General features: G+C 44.2%; 1 protein-coding gene across 3 annotated transcripts; it reads right to left on the bottom strand.

Annotated features, from left to right (window-relative positions):
- Positions 1-9,727: 9,727 nt before the first annotated feature.
- ZNF3 (zinc finger protein 3) lies at positions 9,728-19,059 on the bottom strand. Of its 3 annotated transcripts, XM_012759004.2 has the most exons (6): positions 18,954-19,059; positions 17,618-17,738; positions 15,954-16,084; positions 14,390-14,481; positions 13,976-14,102; positions 9,728-11,930 (listed from the first exon to the last, which is right to left on the bottom strand). In XM_012759004.2, the coding sequence occupies exons 3-6, from the start codon at positions 16,006-16,008 to the stop codon at positions 10,864-10,866; spliced, it is 1,341 nt and encodes a 446-aa protein (XP_012614458.1). In that variant the 5' UTR covers positions 16,009-16,084; positions 17,618-17,738; positions 18,954-19,059; the 3' UTR covers positions 9,728-10,863. The 3 variants fall into 3 exon arrangements, with proteins under 3 accessions (XP_012614458.1, XP_012614459.1, XP_012614461.1); XM_012759005.2 differs by lacking the exon at positions 17,618-17,738 and having other exon boundaries at positions 18,954-19,053; XM_012759007.2 differs by lacking the exons at positions 15,954-16,084; positions 17,618-17,738 and having other exon boundaries at positions 18,954-19,053.
- Positions 19,060-21,092: the final 2,033 nt, after the last annotated feature.

Here is a 21,092-nt window from a genome sequence, read left to right on the forward strand (position 1 = left end):
AACGAAGAGCCCCACTAAGCCTGAAGCTGCCTCTCATCCTCTGACTTTGGTGAGAGGTGAATGGGTCGCAGATCCCTACTGCCGTTGTCTTCCCAGACACCTTGTTATTGAGGACACCTTCTCAGCAGAAGGTACTTTCTGATGGAGTTGATGTAAGACACAAAGATCTACACGCTGTGTCAGCTCCTCTAGGTCCATTCGTAAGCTGAGGTCTTCCTCAAGTCTCCAGACCCAGCCTTACTCCTCGCAGGCCCCTTGTCCAGGCTGCTGTTTGCTGCAACACAGAAATCCATGAGAACTTTGCCTCAAGCCACTCCTCCCTCCATACAAAGTTGGTGCCAAATACACTGCTTGATTGCTGTAAAGAGAATTATAAGAGTTTTATTTTTCTGATATTAAAAGTTACTTAATAAAAACTTGTTTCTATTAAAATATATGTATATATACTGTTTGAAACTCTGCCTACTGGATTTCCCTTCACACTGGCCTTTAGGGCCACTCTGAGTAAAGCCATAGTGAAACAATGCCCTTTTGGTTCCCTCTGTGAAACAGACCCTGGCTGTTTCTTCTTCCACTAACTGGGCAAAGGGAGCCTCCATGAATCCAGAGGAGTGAGCAGAAGACAAAGGTCAGTGCAGCAAAGGTAGGTGCTGGGCAGTCAGCTTCCTGCTTATGTGCCTGCTTGTTTGTGCCTGATCCCAGTGTGACATTTCCTTTGTGTAACAGATTGTTGCTGAGTCCACCCAATCTCATGACTTGGACCTAGTAATACTCAGCTTACAATCAACAGCTCCAGTGCATAGTCACTTGATGCCTCAGTCAGCAGCATCCCAGGAGCCGCTTTTCAAGCTGTGAACTGTTCTTTGCTGCAGAAGCATGGCTTTGCTCTTGTATTCTATTGCCAGGCTCCTAGTGGGGCTTATCAGACCTTTACACAACAGTTTTATCTACCATAGGGACCTCTAACACCATTGTGTCTGCCAGGTCATGTGGCACTTGGGCTGTATGGCTGTGGGCCACACACGAAAATGGCAGCCCTCCAGTTCACACAGTAAATGGATTGGAAAGGCATTCCTAAATGTGGTATATGTTGCCTCCAAAATCCAAGGAGGCCACCAAACACTCTTTCTTGGTAGTGAGTACAAGATGGAATAATTTGTTTCTTACCTTAGAATTTCCCAGCATGCCTGAGGTATTTAGACCCTGAAGAACTTCACTGATCTAGAAGGCCCTTGAATCTGTAGGATTTATCTCCCAACCCCTGCATGTGTTTTCCTGAGGGATCCAAAAACCCTTGCCACTTCCCATTCACCAGGTCTGACCATTATGATGTCATTACCAGAAAGATGTTCTTTGGAATGTCCAGAAAGCCAGGTTCCCTATGTGGAATAGCAGGAGGGCTGACACAGCCCTGGATCGAGAGAATGTATTCTGAAGTCCTTCCTGTTTGTGAACTGCTTTTGATCCTCAGTACTGATGAAGAGTAAAAAGAGTGTTTTCACAGATCAGTAGATGCATACCAAGAGCCAGAGGCCATGTTGGTGTGAAGAGCGCACCCTGCACAGCACTTGTGATTAGATTTATAGCAAACAACCATCATCAGCCACAATTCCTGTATTTTTTTTACAGGAGCCATACAAAAGAACTGAGTCTTTTCCATCTTTGAGGGCAGCAGTAATCCAGTTCCATGCAGGATATGGTATTGTTTCTAATATATCATCTTAAATGGCTGGGGAGGGACAAGGATGCCCAGGTGTTTCTACTTGGCCCATCCTCCCACAGCCTCCCAGGTTAGGTAACCAGTGTGCTAGGCATTGATCTCCATGCTACGCACATCCATCCCAGTCCTCTCAGGAACATGGCCGGGGGGTGGATCTCTGGGCCCACTGGGCCCGCTGGGATGAATTGGGGCTAGGGCTCCATTTATCAACTAGCCTGTATCTGGAGGGCAGTCATGCAGTTTTAGATCTGTGTCATCTTAGACTCTGTATCCAATAGCCTGAAAAGGTCTGGGTATTCCCTTTCCCTAGTATACTATAGGGAACAGCCACAGGCCTTTGGGGAGAATATTTACTGCATATACTTGTGGTAGAATTGGAAGGTTCTCCAAGGAAACCCAACCTCCCACAGAGGGATGTGTTCCTTTGTGGAGGCTTTTAGGAACAATCTGTGTCCTTGACTTTTCTAGCTTCTAGAGGCCACCCACACCGCTTGGTTCATAGTCCCTTTCTCTATATTCAAAGACAGCAATGTGCATCTCTTCAGTGGTCACATTTAACCTCTGACCCTCTTCCACTTTGAAGGACCCTTTTGATTATATTGGGGTCATTTGGATAATCTTCTGATCTTGAGGTCAGTTGATGAGCAACTTTAATCCCATTCTGCAACCTTATTCACAGGTTTGGGGTTTAGGATGTAGCCATCTCTGGGAGCCATTATTCTGCCTACCAAAGATTGTGTCCAGATGTATTTGCCAGGACATTGAAGCCTGAAGCATGGAAGAATGACCCTCTATCAACATGCCCCCCCATATCCTAGCTTTATATTCAGCACACTGGCATGAGTGCCCTCCCTCCCAGTCCAGGACCTCTAGATCCATTCCAAGATATGTTCCTTTGGTTCCTGCCAATAATTTTAGCTATATTCTGCAACACTTTCAGTGAGTAAGCCATTTTTTCTTATAGCACTGACCTCCCACTGGGGCTGTGCTAAGACCAATCCAGTTATTTTTTACCAATTCAGGGAGGTGGGGACAGATTTTTTTTTGAGGAGGACAAGGGTTATCTTGAAAGGCATCTGCCCAGGTGAGATCTCTGCTGTCAAAGAGGCTACTCTCTTCTAACGAGGAAGGAATGCTTTTGCAAAGCCAGAGTTCAGGGGAACTGGAGCATTAAATTATTTGTTGTTTATCCAAAACTCAAATTTAACTGGATGCCGTGTATTTTTATTTGCTAACTTTGGCAACACTAAGTGAAGAAGGTCAGGGCAGAACAAGATGGCCTAAGTAGAAGTGAAGAAATACAAGAGGATGATATTAATAATGAAGACATTAAATACTGGCCTGGCAAAGTGGCTCATGCCTGTAATCCTAGCACTTTGGGAGGCCGAGGTGGGAAGACTACTTGAGCTCAGGAGTTCAAGACCAGTCTGAGCAAGAGTGAGACCCCCATCTCTACAAAAAATATAAAAATTAGCCAGGCATGGTGGCATGCACCTGTAGTCCCACCTACTCAGGAGGCTGAGGTAGGAGGATCACTTGAGCCCAGGAGTTTAAGGTTTCAGTGAGCTATGATAACGCCACTGCACTCTACCTAGGGAGACAGAGCAAGAATCTGCCTTAAAAAAAAAAATAGGCTAGAACCACATGTGGCCCAGGGTGTTTCTTGTGTTTGAAAATATCAGAGGTCACTGGAAATAATGTGAAAATAAGCAAATGCTTAGTCTTTTCAGCAAAACTCCTAGGAGATTACCCAGGAGAAACTCTAGATGACCGTGGGTTTGGGATGACTTTTTAAATAAAAGACCAAAGGCATGATCCATGAAGGAAAGAATTGACAAGCTGGACTTCATTAAAATTAAAATTGTTCTGCTCCGTGAAAGACACTGTCAAGAGAATAAAAAGCCACAGACTGGGAGAAAATATTTGCAAAAGACATACCTGATTAAGGACTTTTATCCAAAATATGCAAAGAAAACAATAAGAAAACAGCCTGATTTATAAAAGAGCCAGAGACCTTAACAGATAACTCACCAAAAAAAGATATACAGATGGCAAATAAGCACATTTGAAAAGAAGCTCCACATCATATGTCAGGAAAATGCAAATTAAAACAACAATAACATACCACAACGCACCTATTAGAATGGACAAAATCCAGAACACTGACAACACCAAATGCTGCTGAGGATATGGAGCAACAGGAAGTCTCATTCATTGTTGGGGGAGATGCAAAATGGTACAGCCACTTTAGAAGACAGTTTAGCGGTTCCTTACAAAACTAAACATCATTTTACCATACGTACCAGCAGTCACACTCCTTGGTGTTTACTCGAAGGAATTGAAAACTTATGTCCACACAAAAACTTGCACATGGACATTTATAGCAGCTTTATTCATAATTGCCAAAGCTTGGAAGCAACCACGATGTCCTTCAGTAAGTGGATGGATAAACTGTAGTACATCCAGATAGATTATTATTGATCACTAAAAAGAAATGAGCTATCAAGCCAGGGGAGACATAGAAGAAACTTAATGCCTTTTACTAAGTGAAAGAAGCCAATCTGAAAATACTACATACTGTATGGCCTCAACTACATGGCATTCTGGAAAAGGCAAAACTGTGGAGACAGTAAAAAGATCAGTGGTTGCCAGGAGCTAGCTGGAAGGGAGGAGTAAATAGGCAGAGCACAGAGGATTTTTAGGGCAGTGAAACTATTCTATATAGTACCATAATGGTAGATCCATGTCATTATAAATTTGTCCAAACCTGTAGAATATGCAACACCAAGAGTGAACCCTAATGTAAACTGTGGACTTTGGGTGATAATGAGGAGTTATAGAACAGTGCTGTTCGTAAAAAAAAAAAAAAAAAAAAAAAAAAAAAGAAAAATGAGGAGTCAATGTCGGCTCATCAGTTGAAACAGATCACTCTGTTGGGGGATGTTGATAATGGGGAAGGCTGTGCACGTGTGGATACAGGGAATGTCTATGAGAACCTTCTGTACCTTCTGCTCAACATTGCTGTGAACTTAAAACTGCCCTAAAAAATAAAGTCTATTGAAAAAGGAAAAAAAAGGGTAGATGCTGGTGTTGTACTGACAGTCCTGTCTTTGGGCAACAGAGGGACAAGAAACTCCCTCAGAAAGCCCAACCAATACAGGACACAAATGCTAAGTGCCACTGCCCTGGCCCCAGGCAGCACAGTCTAGCGTCAGAAGGTGGAAGTGACCATGCTGCACTGGGGGCTCTCCTTGTCTCAAAGGGCCAGAGAGTTAGCTATTTGGGGCTTTAAGGAGCACATGCTACAAAAACCTGGTGGCCATTTCTGGCTGCATAATCACAAGCTTTCTGTTTCCATTTGTTTGAAATTTCTTCTCATGATCAGAACTCAATAACCTAATTTGGTAGTACTCACTGGAGTATGCCAAATATAGTTCACTCTGAATATGACTTTATCCCATGGTAATAAAACAGATATCAGATTCAATCCTGTATTGCATGCTTGAGAGGGGGTTTGAAAACTTTTAGTTCCAGCTGGGCGCAGTGGCTCACGCCTGTAATCCAAGCACTCTGGGAGGCTGAGGTGGGTGGATCACTCGAGGTCAGGAGTTCAAGACCAGCCTGAGCAAGAGCTAGACCCCGTCTCTACTAAAAATAGAAATTAGCTGAACAACTAAAATATATATAGAAAAAATTAGCCAGGCATGGTGGCACATGCCTGCAGTCCCAGCTACTCAGGAGGCTGAGGCAGGAGGATCACTTGACCCCAGGAGATTGAGATTGCTGTGAGCTAAGCTGACGCCACGACACTCTAGCTCGAGTAACAGAGTGAGACTCTGTCTCAAAAAGAAAAAGAAAAGGAAAGCCTTTGGTTCCTCCCATGCCACTACTGCTCTAGACTGCTCAGGGAAGGAGCAGTTGTGAAGACAATATTGACAGCATCAAAGACAACGCGGGTTGTGAAGGCAAGTAAGAACATTGCCTGGCACGTGGGTAAGCAGTCAATGAAGATCAGCTGTCATTCTGATTACTGTGCCTCTCCAGGCATCTCATTGTATCTTCTGTTATCAGTCTCCCACTAGACTGAGTGCAGCAACCATGGCTCCTTCAGTGCACTGCTCCTTCAGTGCAGCAACCATGGCTCACTCATCTCTGTATCCCCTACAGTACGAGAACTTACTCATTGATCTGCTGGTGAAGAGCCTCAGGATCAGTGAGAAGAAAAGGGTGTTCGAGGAGGGTTGGGATTCCCTCTGGTGGTCAGGGCTTGCTTTGAGCACCAAGTGTGTCTGAATCTCACTGTACCATTTACTGTGTGCCTGGTGAACTGTCCTCCAACCCCATATTTCTTCCTGAAGAAGCGGAAGGTGGAAATGAAAAGCCTTGTGTATCATGATAAGAATTTAGCCTTTGACCTAGGGTATGAGAGGGGCCACTGAGAGGTTCTGAGGTGTCATCACCCACTGTGCATTTTAGAGAGGTAACTCGTGCTTAGCTATGAATGGAGGAGAAAGAAGAAAGCAGAGACCTAGTGCAAGACTGGTGCCAAAGTCCTGGAATGAGTTGAGGATGGCTTAGGCCAATGCAAGAGTCACAGGAATGGGGAAGAAAGGGTGGGTGAGATACTGACTGACAAGCTGTAGGGGTGAAGAGATGGAGAGAAGTGTGTATCCAGACCAATTAATTCCCACAATACTAACTTGGCTTACTAGAAAGTTGACGTCAGCAGCCAAAGCAGGGAATAAATACACAAGAACATGCTTGTGAAAGATAAAAGAATCCTGTTATCTGTGGAAAAACCACTCTGGTGACTATATGACCATAATTATTATTATTATTATTTTAAACACGGTCTTGCTCTGTCACCCTAGCTAGGGTGCAGTGGTATCATCATAGCTCACCACAACCTCAAACAGCTGGGGTCAAAATCAAGCGATGCTCCTGCCTCAGCCTCCTGAAAGCTGGGACTACAGGCACATGCCACTGAACCCAGCTAATTTTTCTATTATTATGTAGAGACAGGGTTTTTCTTGCTCTGGCTTATAATTATCTTTGTGTGTAAAACACAGTCTATGTAATTTTTTATTCATTCCAAGATCTTCAGTTCTTCATTATTGACATATTTAAAATAATGCATCTAATTGGGCTTTCCTTTTTTTTTGAACTGGAAAAAATTTAAACTCTGCACATAATTTGAAGAAAGAAAATATCTTTGGGAAGCTTTTAAAAAAATCTTTTCACTAAGAAAATATAAATTCATTAAAATGCTCTTCACCACCGCTCCATGGTTTATGCTAAAACTGGGCTTTTCCTCTAGTTGGAGACTTATCAGTTAATATCCCTTCTCAGAATCATTTAGTTGGATCTCAAAAGAACAGGAATGATTTGGGATGGTGGGAGATGTTAGGAATGAAATTCCTTTTGCTATGTCCGAAAATGTCCTTGGAAATCTTGTCCATCCCTCTCATTTTACAAATGATTACACTGTGGTGCTTAAGAAGGCAAAACCAGAAGCTAAAGGAACTTACAAGGAGGTAGAATTCAGCTCAACTTAATTTGCATTCCTGAGCATTCTGATTGCTCAGGAATGGGATTACCTGCTTTTGTGCCACACAACAATGAGCTGCTCATCCCTAAAGATATTGTAACAGAGTATGGACAGCCATCTGTCAACGTGTTGAAAGTTTCTGTACTGAGCAGGGGGTTAAGGTGGTTTCTAAGGCTCTTTTTGACTCTTTTTTATTGATGGGATGTGAGGAGCTGGAGAATGCAGGAAGGCTGTGTGAACATTCATGGACGTGCAAGTTAGGTAGCTATGGGGCCTTGTTATCATTTTACTACTTGTATGTAAAAGGAGAAGCGGGAGAGGTAGCTATATAGATATGTAGAGACCAGCTCGAGGAGGGCCTGGACTATAAGGCTAAGGAGTTAGAATTTTATTCTATAAGAGAGAAGCTACCGAAGTTTTTGATAAAGGAGTGACAAGATTGGTGTAGTACTCTGGGGAGACGGAGAGAAAACAAAGATATTAATCCATTAGGAGACTGTAAATAATCCAGGGAAAGAGTGACAAGAACCTGAACTCTAGGGTTAGCAGCAATGGGGAAATGCAGAGGAAGAACAGTGAGGGAGATTGAAGAATCACCATGGACAGAACAACTGCCTGGATGTTTTCCTCTTCTCCCCACCTCATACCCAAGCCTTGGAGGGCACATGGTCCCGGCTCCTGCCAGGTAGAGCAACCTGGGGAAGGTCTTCCATTTTCTCATCTCATTGTCACGTCACCCTGGGTGTGTTCAATCCTGCTTCCTCATCTGTGAAACGGGGATACTGCTGATGACTGCCATATGGATAGGTCGTGAGGATTAAATGACTTAATATATGAAACAACTTGGAAAAGGCCCAGGCAAGGCCAGCACAGACTATATGCCATGTGTCAGCTACTGCTATCATCACTTGGAAACCCCACCCCTCCACAACCTCAACTCTAAAAACTTCTCTGACAACGATCTCATCTTTTCACTCCATGTTTACTGAACCTGCCCAGGACTTGACACTAGTTAGATGTAGGAGAATGAGGAGCACAATCAAAACTCCTGAATTTTGACCCTGAGAGGTTTACAGAAATTTTGAGAGGGGGCAATAAATGGGAAAGTTGTTATCTGGCTTGAAACATAACAGAAAATTGTAAAAAGTCCAGGTGTAAATGTTCTGCAGTCTGCTAGAGACCCAAGACTGGAGCCCAGGACAGAGATCAGTACCACACATGCACAGTGGTAATGGCTGAAGCCTTGGGAGCAAGGGAGTTCCATGGATAATGACGTAGAAACAGAGACAAGCTGATGCCATGACAATGTTGAGGAGTGGCCCTTAGGGACTGAGAAAAGAATCACCATGGGAAATAGGAAGGATCTGTAAAGGAATCATGTGAGTAAAATGTTACAGAAGCAGTTTCAAAGTTATTTTAGAACACAAAACTTATTTTTTATGCAATGGCCCTGATCACTGTCAGGCCCCATTCAGCCACTCAGTCTGTCTCCGTGCTTCAGTATCTGAGTAGAGGGCTGATCCTTCACATTTAGTACCTATACATCACCTAGCAGTTTTACCAGTTCAGGTGTCTTCCAGAGCTCCACGTGAAGCACCCCATGAGTTGCCATGCTCAGGCTCACCCCAAACTGCCGTGCTGAGAGCCTCCTCTTCTTTACCACATAGGGCCTGACTTCTCAGGCCTACCAAGTTTATCACCTCCTAGAAATTTTCTCTATTCCATTGCTATTTTTTCCTTCTCAGTGCATATTTTTAGATTCTATCTCCAGAAATTCTTATATAGGTCTGCTTTGAGGCTCAAGAAACCTGCACTAACAAGCAGCCTGGTGAACCTAATATGGATAGTTCATGGTCCACCCTTTGAAAAACAAAGACAATCTGCAAGTATGTGGCAAATGTTAAAGAGCCAAAATGATCAGTTTCATTTAGTTTTGTGAAATTAAAAACTACTAGGTGGTCAATCACAATATATGATCTAGAATTTTCCAAAGACATCAGCATTCCATTTTCTCAACTCCTCCATTATTTCCATCCTGGCTTTCCCCAGAGCTGCAACAGCCTCCCAGCAATGGCCAAACCAATAAATCTAAATTTGCTTATTGCTCCCCAACAACCAAGCTCTTCTGTCAAGGACCCTATACCCATAAGACCTTTCTTGTTTGGGTTGCTGGTTTTAACTACTATACCACACCAAATGATCTACAGCTCATAAAATCTTAAATGTGGGTCTGCAGGTGGGTGTGACTGTGTAAATGATTTTGAGACAGTCTGCAGCAGTATTTGGAGGAATATGATGGAGGTCTGGGTGAAAGAGAAGTCTCATTTTTGTGACTAAGAGAAATGTTGTCATAAAGAAATTTTAGAGGCTAACTTTCAGATTCCATTTATAGTCACTTAAGTATCCTGTTTTAACTGAAATAAATTTGATCCCTACACAAAACCACACTCAATCTCTCCTTCTGAAAAACTATTCTGTTTAATAGTGCACTTCAGTTATGCTACAGGATGAGCAGGTTTGGGAAAACACAATGGAAGGCCATCCTTTTGGTTGGGAAAACTCAGGGAGCTCCATCCAACCCAGTAAGGAGCCCTGTCACCAGGCTCAGGCCACAGCCTTTCTTCTCTGGGCTTTGCTCTTTATTTGCATTAATCCTCAGCTGGTAAATAGTCAGAGGTGGAGTCAAGACTGGTCTGGCTGCTGGTGCCAGATGTCAGAGGTGGCAGAGGGCAGGGCAAGCAGGCTGAGTGGGCTCCTTGAAAGCATCCTTAGTAATTAGAGGTTTAGATAAAATCACTTTTCATCACAGAAGGGGAATGGAGGAGAAAAGACAGAACTCAGAGGCCAATGCTGAATGCTTCTGATCCTCGCCCTCAGGTTATTCACTGCCTGGATGGATTTCCCAGCCAGCCCTGTTACAACAGGGAAGGGCAGCGGTCTGCCTACAATATTGCCAGACTACTCTTGGAAAAATGGTCTTGCAGCTCCAAGAGCTTCAATAATACAGTTATCACAGAAAATTTTGGGGGGTCTTTCCCCCCCACCTTAATAAATCCCTCAACGCCAAATCTCTATAATTAATGAAATCATGAAACAAAATAGTATGTTCCTCAGTAAAACTTAAAGCTGGATTAGGAACAGTGGCTTTGAAATACAGCTTCTATTTCCCCTTCCTAGCAAGTAACAGGACCCAGAACATTCTTTACACTGCTTTCTGCACTGACTCCAAGTAGAGGAATCCTTGGAATTTTGTCCCTACTGTGCTTCCATCCCCACTTTGGAAAGGCTTCTCTACTGTGAGGAAAATGGATTAGTGCAAACTCCCTTCCAAAATGGGGTGACTGGTCCCAGAGCTTCCTTCTATTCCCACCATGTGATATGCAGCTGGCCTCATCATTTTCCAAGGCCAGCAGGATTCCAGGCAAACTTCACTAGGCTGCTGATCACTGTGCCAGGACAATTTGCCCAATTTGCCCCATTCTTTAAAGTGAAAGGTTTGAATTAAAAGGGACAGATCATAAATTGTTCATACTATATAGTAAGGCAAGAGCTCTTGAGATTCAGAGGAAGTGAGGAAAACAGATGTGTGGCTCTTTCATGTAGATTCTCTGATATTTAACTCAGCAGTAACTCTGAGAGAACTTTTGCTCATACCCATTACATTCAAAGGCTTCTCTCCAGTGTGAATTCTCTGATGGCGAACAAGAGCTGAGCTATACCTGAAGGCTTTCCCACACTCACTACATTCATAGGGATTCTCCCCCGTGTGGATTCTTTGATGCTGAATAAGGCCTGAACTATAGGTAAACTTTCCTCCACATTCCATACATTCGTAGGGCTTCTCTCCAGTGTGGATTCTCTGGTGCTGATAGAGGTGTGAGCTCTGGCTGAAGGCCTTCCCACACTCATTACATTCATAGGGTTTCTCTCCAGTGTGGATTCTCTGATGATGAATAAGGGTGGAGCTCCTGCTGAAGGCCTTCCCACATTCATTACAGGCATATGGTTTCTCGCCAGTATGGATCCTCTGATGGTGAGTAAGGGTGGAGCTCCAGCTAAAGGTTTTCCCACACTCATTACATTCGTAAGGTTTCTCCCCAGTGTGGATCCTCCGATGCAGAATGAGAGCAGAGCTACAGCTGAAGGTCTTCCCACAATCATTACATTCATAAGGTTTCTCCCCAGTGTGGATTCTCTGATGCTGAATAAGATGTGAGCTCTGGCTGAAGGCCTTCCCACATTCACTACATTCATAGGGTTTTTCCCCAGTGTGGATTCTCTGATGCTGAATAAGGTCTGAAGTTCGATTAAAGCTCTTGCTACATTCATCACATTTATGGGGTCTGTCTCCCACAGGAAGTCTCTGATGGGAAAGGAGGTTGGAACTCACAGTGAAGCTGTTCCCGAAAGCATATTTCTCACTTCTCTCTCCCACAGGGGTTAGCTTTTCCCCAACTGTCACTTGACCAAAATCTTGCATTTTCCTATTTAATCTTTCTCCAGAAGAGTTCCCCAGCTTCCTCTTTAGACTGACTTCTCGTTCATAGGCTTCTTCAAACTTAAGACCCTGAGAAATATCCTTTTGGAATCTTCCCAGTAGCACCCCATGTGATCCTGTGTCTTCAGAAATTTCTTGGTCATTCTCGGTTCTGGTCTCACCATCTGGCACAATAAAAAACACAAATGTCACTTGTTCCTTGTGGAAGAATGAAAATCAGAGGACAGGATAATCACATGATTATAGTGCTAAGAATGCATGCCAGCAAAGAGGCCTACCCATATGTGTGAAGCTAAGGCAAAACAAGGTAACTGGGCTAAGGAGACGGAGAAGGAGTAAGGCAGAAAGCAAAATCTAGGAGAAAAGAGCTGAAAGTACAGAGAAAGCTGAGTTTCTAAGGAGGGGAGGATGGATCAAGCAAGCAGAAAGGCAGAGAACCAAAATTAGAAGAGAAAGATCATTCTGCTTAATGAAGTGACAGTCTTCAGAGAGGTCAGACACAACAGCTATAACTGGGGAGATGGTGACCACAAATACAGGAAAATAAACAGAAGGCTGGTGAGAAAGGTGTAGAAGGGCAAGGAGAAACAGCAGCAGAACAGGAAGGAGTCAGTGCAAAGGTACTAATGACCCCAATGAGTCCTGAAAAGATCATGTTTGTCATCATGCCACATATGGTCACATATGCCAAACCCAAGGAAACAGCAAGACAGAATTTAGTCCACTTCTAGGCCCTACACCTGGAAGGCTATGCTTGCACGTGAGGCTACGCAAACAATCTCAGTGTTTTACTTCTCTATTTTCACTACATTGGAGTTGCTAATTTTTTTTAATGATTTTTTTTTTTTTTTTGACAGAGTCTTACTCTGTCACCCCAGGCTAGAGTGCAGTGGCATCATCATAGCTCACTGCAAGCTCAAACTCCTGGGCTCAAATGATCCTCCTACTTTAGCCTCCCGAGAAGCTGGGACTGAGTACCTGGGACTATAGACTGGCACTATGCATGCCACCAAACCTGGCTAATTTTTTCTATTTTTTGTAGAGACAGGGTCTCGGCTCTTGCTCAGGCTAGTCTTGAATTCCTGAGCTCAAGTGATCCTCCCCCTTTGGTCTCCCAGAGTGCTAGGATTACAGGCATGAGCCATTACACCTGGCCTACACTGGAATTTCTAAAGGGGCTTCAGACATAGAGGATAAGTATAAAAGGTCCAGATAGTTAGCATTTTTAGCTTATGGGTATTTTAAAAAGACAGGGCAATGAGTGTTAGGGACAGGAACAGCTGTTTCTCCCTCACCTGAACAGGTACCTCTCAGGACCTCTCTGTTCTCAGTTCCCTTCAAACCCAGGACCCTCGGCTCTTCCTCTCACTCCAGCTGAGAAATCGTGTCAGGATTCAGAAATGGGAATCCTGCTCATGGGAGAAACATGAGACAAGGAGGTTTATCCTGCTCACACTGAGTGGTACCAGAGCTCAATCCCAAACCCAGGGTCTACAGGGAACAGAAAGGAAATGTACAGGAGGGTCCAAATGGGAGTTAAGAAGACCCTCTGGCACTGCCTGGGAAAACGTTCTCACTAAAAGTGGAACAAGAGACAAGGAGTTAATGGTTTATATCTTAAAGCTTAAGAAGCTAATTTCTCCTTAAAATAAGTTTAAATTTCTATACAGCAGCAAGTACACTAGGTCCTGAACAAAGCACAGGTCCTTAGAAGTAATCCAGCAGAGAAGGGGAGGAGTAGACGGAGTCCCAGTTTACTTGGGCACAGAGCAGCACCTCAAACGTTCAGGGATCCCAACACACTAATACTTTAGAAAAATCTCTGGATTCTATATTAAGTAGTGAGAATGACATGGAAAAGTACCACATTTGGAGTTAAAAAGACTGGGGCTTGAGTTTTGCCACTCACCAGCTCTATGACAAGGCACTTGCGATCTTTGAACTCATTTTCCTCACCTATGAGGATAATACTATCTATCTACACCTCAATTACTGTGTTACCATGAAGATTAAATGAGTGAATATATATGAGAACTCTTTATAAGCTACAAATTGCTGTATAAATGTGAGTTACGATTATTATTGTTATTACAATTTTCTGAAACTAAGTCAATCCTTAGCTAACTGTTTTCAATGGCTAGATTGTTACTAGCAAACAAAGAAGAAAAGACAGACCAGGGAGTTTTGTTGAGAAGGCTCAACTCCTTACCCAGTGAGAACACGTTCCCATAATTCTCCAGCATCACATCCCTGTAGAGGTCTCTCTGAGCAGGTTCCAAACGCTTCCACTCCTTCCGGATGAAGTACACAGCAACATCCTCAAATGTCACTAACTCCTGAAACAACATGTTCTGGCATGCAATTTCAGGGCAAGAGATGGGACTGGTAGTCCCCCCAAAAATAACTCAAGATGGGGCTGAATAATACATATCTGGGAAGTGGAGAAAGGCAGTCAGAGTAGGAGACAAGAGGCCAAGATGGAAGGTAAAGGTCCATTATTTAGCAGGAAAGAATCACAATCCTAATGAAGGCAATTAGGGAATAGGGCTCTAAACGTGATATTGCTACACAAAAAATGTCCTCAAAAGTGGGAAGGAAAAGGATGAAAGAAACCAGAGCTCACCTGGGACTTGGCCTTTAGGAGTGCAGCTGCCAACATCTCATCTCCCAGGCTGTCCTTGTTGGAAAAGGCAGGAACTTTTGAAGAAGGAAGAGCTGAAGGGCAATAAAAGAGGCCAGGAATGAGTCCATCTACTCTCTGGCCTCCTGACTTGCTGACTGCTCAATCCCCAGAAAGTTCACAGGGTCCTGGTTGCTCCCTCTTACATTTCTAAGTTTGCTTCCTCTGCAGCTACTAAAGGTGCGTACAACAGAGGCATATTCAGGGTAGATCCATCCTGCCTGAGCAGAGTCGGCCCAGAGCCTGGTAATTCTTGGTTTCCAATCTGCCCCAGGTCACTCTGATCTCAGTGAAACTACCCAGTCCCATGTTTAGTGATTGCTGGATTCTTGTTCATTTGCCCAAGCTTGGCCAGAAACAGGTGATCCTGCTCATGTTCCTTCCATACACCATGCCCACAGCTCTTCTTACTCTCCCTCCCCAGATCCAATCTATATACCACAGGCACTTCCTGTTTCTGTGCTTGATCACTTATCTTTATCTGTAATTCTTAAGTTTACATATTTGTCTCTTAGAGCTCTGAATCCCTGGAGATACTAGATCTGTTGAATCATCAGACAAGAGGTCAGTGGCACAGCCTATGAAAGCAAAATATATTTTAGTGGCTTCCTACCCATTTTAACCTTTTGCTTGTGTCCTGAAAAATGATTCCTGACAGCTTCCTCTAAGACACAAATTCTGCCTATGAAGTCAATGGTACACAATGCCTGAAAAATGGAATTCAGTGATTGTCACAATTTTCTTTCTTTCTTTCTTTTGCTGACCACACAAAGATGTCTATTGTTACCAGGGGTGTTTTATAGTGCAGTTTTTGAGTGATACCTAGGTATAAATACAGCTCACATCACTGGCACTCAAGAAGTTTGCACAAGTTAAAAAGGATAAGATACAGGCTCATGGAGACCTCTTCAATCCATGGTCTAGGTCCAAGCAATTGCACCTTTATATTCCAAAATCACTCTGTACTCTGAAAGATACCAGCCTTCCTCATCTCCTCAAAATCTTTCATAGAATCATAATTTCTATAGGAATCTGCATATGCCTTCTTTCCTGTTTCAGCTACAGTGAACTTATAGAAAGCTGCAATCCCCAGGGATACAACAAATGCTCCAACAACATGAAACTGCAGACACCTTGCCAGGAGGCCACATGTCTGAGGTTTCTTCAAAGCACTGGAAGCCATGGTAGTTACTGTCCTTGATGGGTATGCCAACCTCAACACGTCCTTCCTGGCTGATGGAAAAATGAACTGTCACAATTTTCTTAATCACACTCAGGACGTTCACAACCGTTCAGAAATGCCCCCATAATAAAACTTATCAAGCTGTCCACTAATTGCTGGTTTCAGTTAGCCTTCCCCACTAGGTTGTGAATTTCTAAATGGCAAGGAGTGTGTCTTACTCATGTCTGGATTTTAGTAGTTAGCCTAGTAGTTGGTGAATGAGAAATTTCAACCGATGATTGCTGAATGACTGAGTAAAAGAATGAGTGAATCCCTATTCCTCACCACTCTCAAGCAGGGCCTGAGGTTCCTGAGATACATGATCAGCCTGAGTTTCCATGGGTAGGGCTAGATGATCCAGTCTCTGGTCTCTGCAGACTCAGCAGGAAGCAGGTTTGAATGAGAATGAGGAAGCACTGCAGAAGCAAAAGTTCAAGGTTCAAAATAATTCAAAAAAACCTCCTGAGTACAGAAAGAGCAGAACTATTTCAGTTAGTACCCAAGAACAGTGAGAGAAAACACAGCAATAGGACTAATCTTTTAGATTCTATTGAATATGTACGCCCACTCCCTGTAATAAGACTACCACAAGGACCACAAAAAGGGCCCAAGTTTCTCAACAATAGCTCCCCCTACACACTAAGTGATGATATTTAAAACACCAAAAAGTGGGCATATATATTGACCAGGATAAAAAGACTAATCCAGGGGTAGGAACAAATTTGTTATATAAAATTTGGATTCAGTCAAAAGGCCACACTTAAGGACCTAGAAGGCCACATGTGGCATTAAGGCTATAAATTCTCCACCCCTGGACTAGTCTCACTTGCTGTGTTTCCTCTCAGTGAGAAGGCAGCTGCCTTCTTTTTATCTCCCTTTTCTCATAAGACATTTTCTTGGATCAGAATATAAGTGGAGACTAGTATTTTTTAAAACATAAGATTCACTATTACTCTTTTATCCCTAGTAATGTCTCTACTCCCCAGTTGTTACCATAATCAAGAGGTCTGTTCTCTGTGGCTTGGAGGATAAAATGTAATATTAGTACTTAGACCAAGGTTTGGATCACAAGCAGAAGTTTCTACTTCACACCTGAAAACTGTGGCAAGATCAATACATGTAGAATAAGTCCAGCAGCCACCAGAGCATCCTTACATTTATGCAAGAACATAAGGAAAAAAACCCTGGATTTCATCTACCTCTCTATCTTTATCTGTTCACTCATTTGCTCATATAACAAACATTTGTTGAGTGCCAACTATATTGCAAGACAATATTGCAAGGAGTGAAAAAAATCAGTAATTCAAAAAGTATTTGCTTCATCATTACAGACTGCTACTCTCACAGGAGCCACAAAAGGAGGAGGGGCCCTATCTCAGAGTCCCTTGAAAGTTTGGAGAACTATGGTCTTTGGGTAGCAAGGGGGTACAGAATGCCCAATACCAATGCCATCACACAGTGGAAAGCAGTGCATCAGGCATAAGCCAGACCCACTGGAAATCAAGGTGACACACACTTTTGCCACTATCACTCTCCCAGCAGGATCCCTTCAACAATTTCTCAGAATCAGCCACCATTTTTAATTATCAACCACCTTTACAATTTCCGGGACTGTTTATGAGCAAATACTCCCAACAAATCAGGTCAGTACTAATTCTCCCTAGAAAGGCAAGTCAAAGACTCTGACTGCAGAGAAAAAGACAATAGTTCCTCCCCACAGCTGGGTTAAGCAAAGCCAGAACTCAAAGGCATATTGTTGAGAACAAGTCCCCAGTGTCTGGATCAGTAAACAATGTTTCTCATAGAAAGAAAACTCTCCATTGTGCCCCACAGCTTCAGGTCCAGGCAGGGCCCTTCCCCTGCTCTGCTGTCAACCCAACTCCCTGAAGCTAATCTTGGAGACTGAGAAAGATAACCTAGCAGTGAGAACACTTCACAGAAAGTTTTACCTGCTGAACTCTGTCCTCCCTTCTTTGGAGTTAGTCCCTAGAAGGCCAAAGTAGCAATTATTGGGAATTTGGCAGCCTCTGTTCAAGATCCTGGAAATTGTGACATTAGTCGATGCCAATGCTGTATGATTGGGGGGGGGAGGGAATTTAAAACATTCACATAAACTTCATTTCTAATACAGACAGAGATAAGAAAAAAAGAAAACATATGTTGATAAATACAAATTACAACCACCACAACTGGTATTTGGGTTGTACCCCTGGAAAGACCCAAAAGGGAACTGAAGGTTCTCTGGGTTAACCTCCACTCAGGGTAAGAAAGCCTCCACTCAGGGTAAGAAAGTTCTCTCAGTTAACTTGCTAGATACTGTACTCTCAAGCACTTCAGCAGGAAGTCTGTTCCACTGTTGCACAGGTTAGCCATTAGGGGTCTTCAGGTGTTAAACTGAAAATCTATCTCCTTGGACCTTCACCTCACAGAAACCTAGTGCCCTATACAGCTTCAATGATAGATTCTTCTTCTATACGACTGTTCATAAACAGTTGAAACCAAATACTGCTAACTCTCCACAGATGTCTCTTCTGGAGAAAAAAATACCTTTAATTCCCCTAATTATTCCAGAGATTACAGGTTCATCATCCTGTCATCCTCTTGTGGAGTTTACATACACCCTTCAGAACGTAAACACCAGCGTGGGTTCAACATCACTGATAAAGCACTATCAAATTAGTAAATCTAATACAACTGAAAATGGGAGCCAGAGTCGGCTGTATCGCTCCTGGAAAATGACTCGATTTACTGGGCTCCAGTGGGATTATTCTCGGAATGAGTTTGCCTGCCCTCCCAGCGGTGGTTCTAACTACATATCCCTCGCAGAACTACACATTCTCTGATCCTCGGACCCACGTAAGTAAAAATAAACTTCCTCTCCTACCACAGGCGCGTATAAGTGTTAACATCAAGTAAATGCGTCTAGAAGTACCGAGCGAGGGTCGTTGTCACCAGCTGTTTTTAAGAGAGGGACTTCTCTATACCATACTGAAACTTTTACACGCTCGATCTGCACGCTGTGTAAGTCACAAAACCAGAACCTGGGCGCCTTTCCTCCCCTGCCCGCCCCACACAGGGTCTCTCTGTGTTGGGGACTCGGGGGGGGGGGGTCCTCCGGGGAAGTGGAGTAGAGGACTGGCTTCGGGGCAGGGAGGGGCGCCTCCCCGCACCCTGCTCCAGGCCAGCCTGGGGGACCCCGCGAGCCACAGCGGCACGGACACCACCCCCTTTCCCGGCGACCGCAGCCCCCGTCTAACCGCGAGCCCCAAGGACGGCCGGACTCACCCTGGGGGCAAGGACGGGAGATATAGGGGGCCGGACACAGACCAGGCCCTGTTGAACCCTGTCACAGACCCACACACCGGGGACAGAACAAAGAACGGAAGTTTCCCCCGTTTCGCTTCCGGGTCGGTCGTTTACACCACCCAGCTCACCCCCATGCCCCTAATGCCCACTCGTTCTGTCTAGGAAAGTGGGAGGTCCTCACCTCTCGGTGGTTGGCTGACTCAGGGCCGCTGGCGAGCCGGGGCTGGACCCCGCGCAGGTGCGGGAGCAGCGGGCTATGGGTCCCCAGCCTCAGGGCGCATGCTTGGGCACCACCGGCGGGGGCGACGTGCCCGCGCTTCTCAGACCGTGTGCCGAAGCGCTGTGGCAAACTTAAGAGTTTTGAATAATTCGTCAATATAAAATTTGTGCCCTTATTTGAAGTTTGTTTCCAAACGAACCAAGGTATTTACTTCACGTAAAAGAGCCCCTCCCCCCCTTTTTTGAGAGAGAGTCTCACTGTGTTGCCTGGGCTAGAGTGAGTGCTGTGGCGTCAGCCTAGCTCACAGCAACCTCAAACTCCTGGGCTCAAGCAATCCTGCCTCAGCCTCACGAGTAGCTGGGACTACAAGCATGTGCCACCATGCCCTGCTAATTTTTTCTATATATATTAGTTGGCCAATTAATTTCTATTTATAGTAGAGATGGGTGTCGCTCTTGCTCAGGCTGGTTTCAAACTCCTGACCTCGAGCAATCCACCCGCCTTGGCCTCCCAGGGTGCTAGGATTACAGGTGTGAGCCACGGGCGCCCTGCCAAGGGCCCCCTTTAAATTACTAAAATCTGAAGAAAACATTCCGGCCCAGAGGAGAATTCACCTAAGAATAAAAACTCTACAGGTGGAAAGAACAGAAAAGAGGAAGCTGCAGATGAAAAAAAAAACTGAGGATGTGTCAGATGTGTGAGATGCTGGAGGGGAATGAGCATGGGTGAGGTCGTGGGGCGCTCACTCTTACTCCCTCACTGGGGGAATCCTCTAAGTTACAGGTTATGTGCAAAATGAAATCTTGCAATATCCTGAGTAGCAAAGGCCCTCTTATTCCTCTTACAGCCCTGCCTGCCTTCTTATCCCAATTTTTACTACACCCAGTATTTATTACTTACCCCCTGAGTTCTGAGAATACAACAGACCTTCCTCTCCATGACTTTGGTTTAAGGACAGCAATTTAAATACCCAGTTCCCATAATGGCCCATGAGGGGAGGGGGGGCTGTTCTAGGCAAAGGAAACAGCCAGTGCAAAGGCCCTGAGGCAAGAGAAAACTGCACAAATGACCAGTAAAACCAAGGGTGGCCTGAGAGGGGTGGGCGTGTGACCCATCTCCTCCGGTCCTAGACCCCTGGAAGAACTTGAGCAAATACCTGGAATAGCTAGGCCATTCAATACACGCAGTCCCCCCCCCCTAAAAAAAACCTGAGCATTTGTTATTTTCTCATCTCAATTCTTTACTCTTCCACTAGTTCCTTCAGCACAAGAAGAACAGGGATAGAGAAGGCAGGGCAGGGAGAGGAGGGAAGAAGGAAGTAGAGTGAGGCTTCTCAAAGTGGGAGGGTTTCTTCAGTAAAAGATCTACTGACAATCCTCAGGGAACAGCTCTTGGGCTCCCAGCACCATCAATTCAATCAACTCTGTTACTCTGGGGCTAATGAGTCAATTTGCAGTTACCACTGGTGTTTGCCCCGGAACCTGTCCCTTTAACTCCCAGCAAGTTCTCCAAAGCCATACTATTCATGATTGTTCTGAGTCTGAGGTCTCCACAGTGCCATGAGACACCAGAGAGATGCTTAAGGCAGTCCACCAAGGTGTGGAAGACAACTATTTAAATTTCCACGTAGTTTTTAACTAAAAGAAAGAAAAAAATAAAGTAAAAAAGTAAGCCTTAGCAAAATTCAATAGAAGGATGGGTACTGATGACCTCAACAGTTTCCAGACAAGGGTATGAGGACCCTGAGGGATGTAGAAGGGGGTTGGGAACATACAAATCTTTCCATGGACTGTGTGGAGATAGTTGTGAGAGAAGCAATTTCCAGGTTCTCTTTTTTTTTTTTTTTTTTTTTTGAGACAGAGTCTCGCTCTGTTGCCCAGGCTAGAGAGCAGTGTCGT

The sequence above is a fragment of the Microcebus murinus genome, chromosome 19 (assembly GCF_040939455.1).
Source record: "Microcebus murinus isolate Inina chromosome 19, M.murinus_Inina_mat1.0, whole genome shotgun sequence".
Lineage (NCBI taxonomy): Eukaryota > Metazoa > Chordata > Mammalia > Primates > Cheirogaleidae > Microcebus > Microcebus murinus.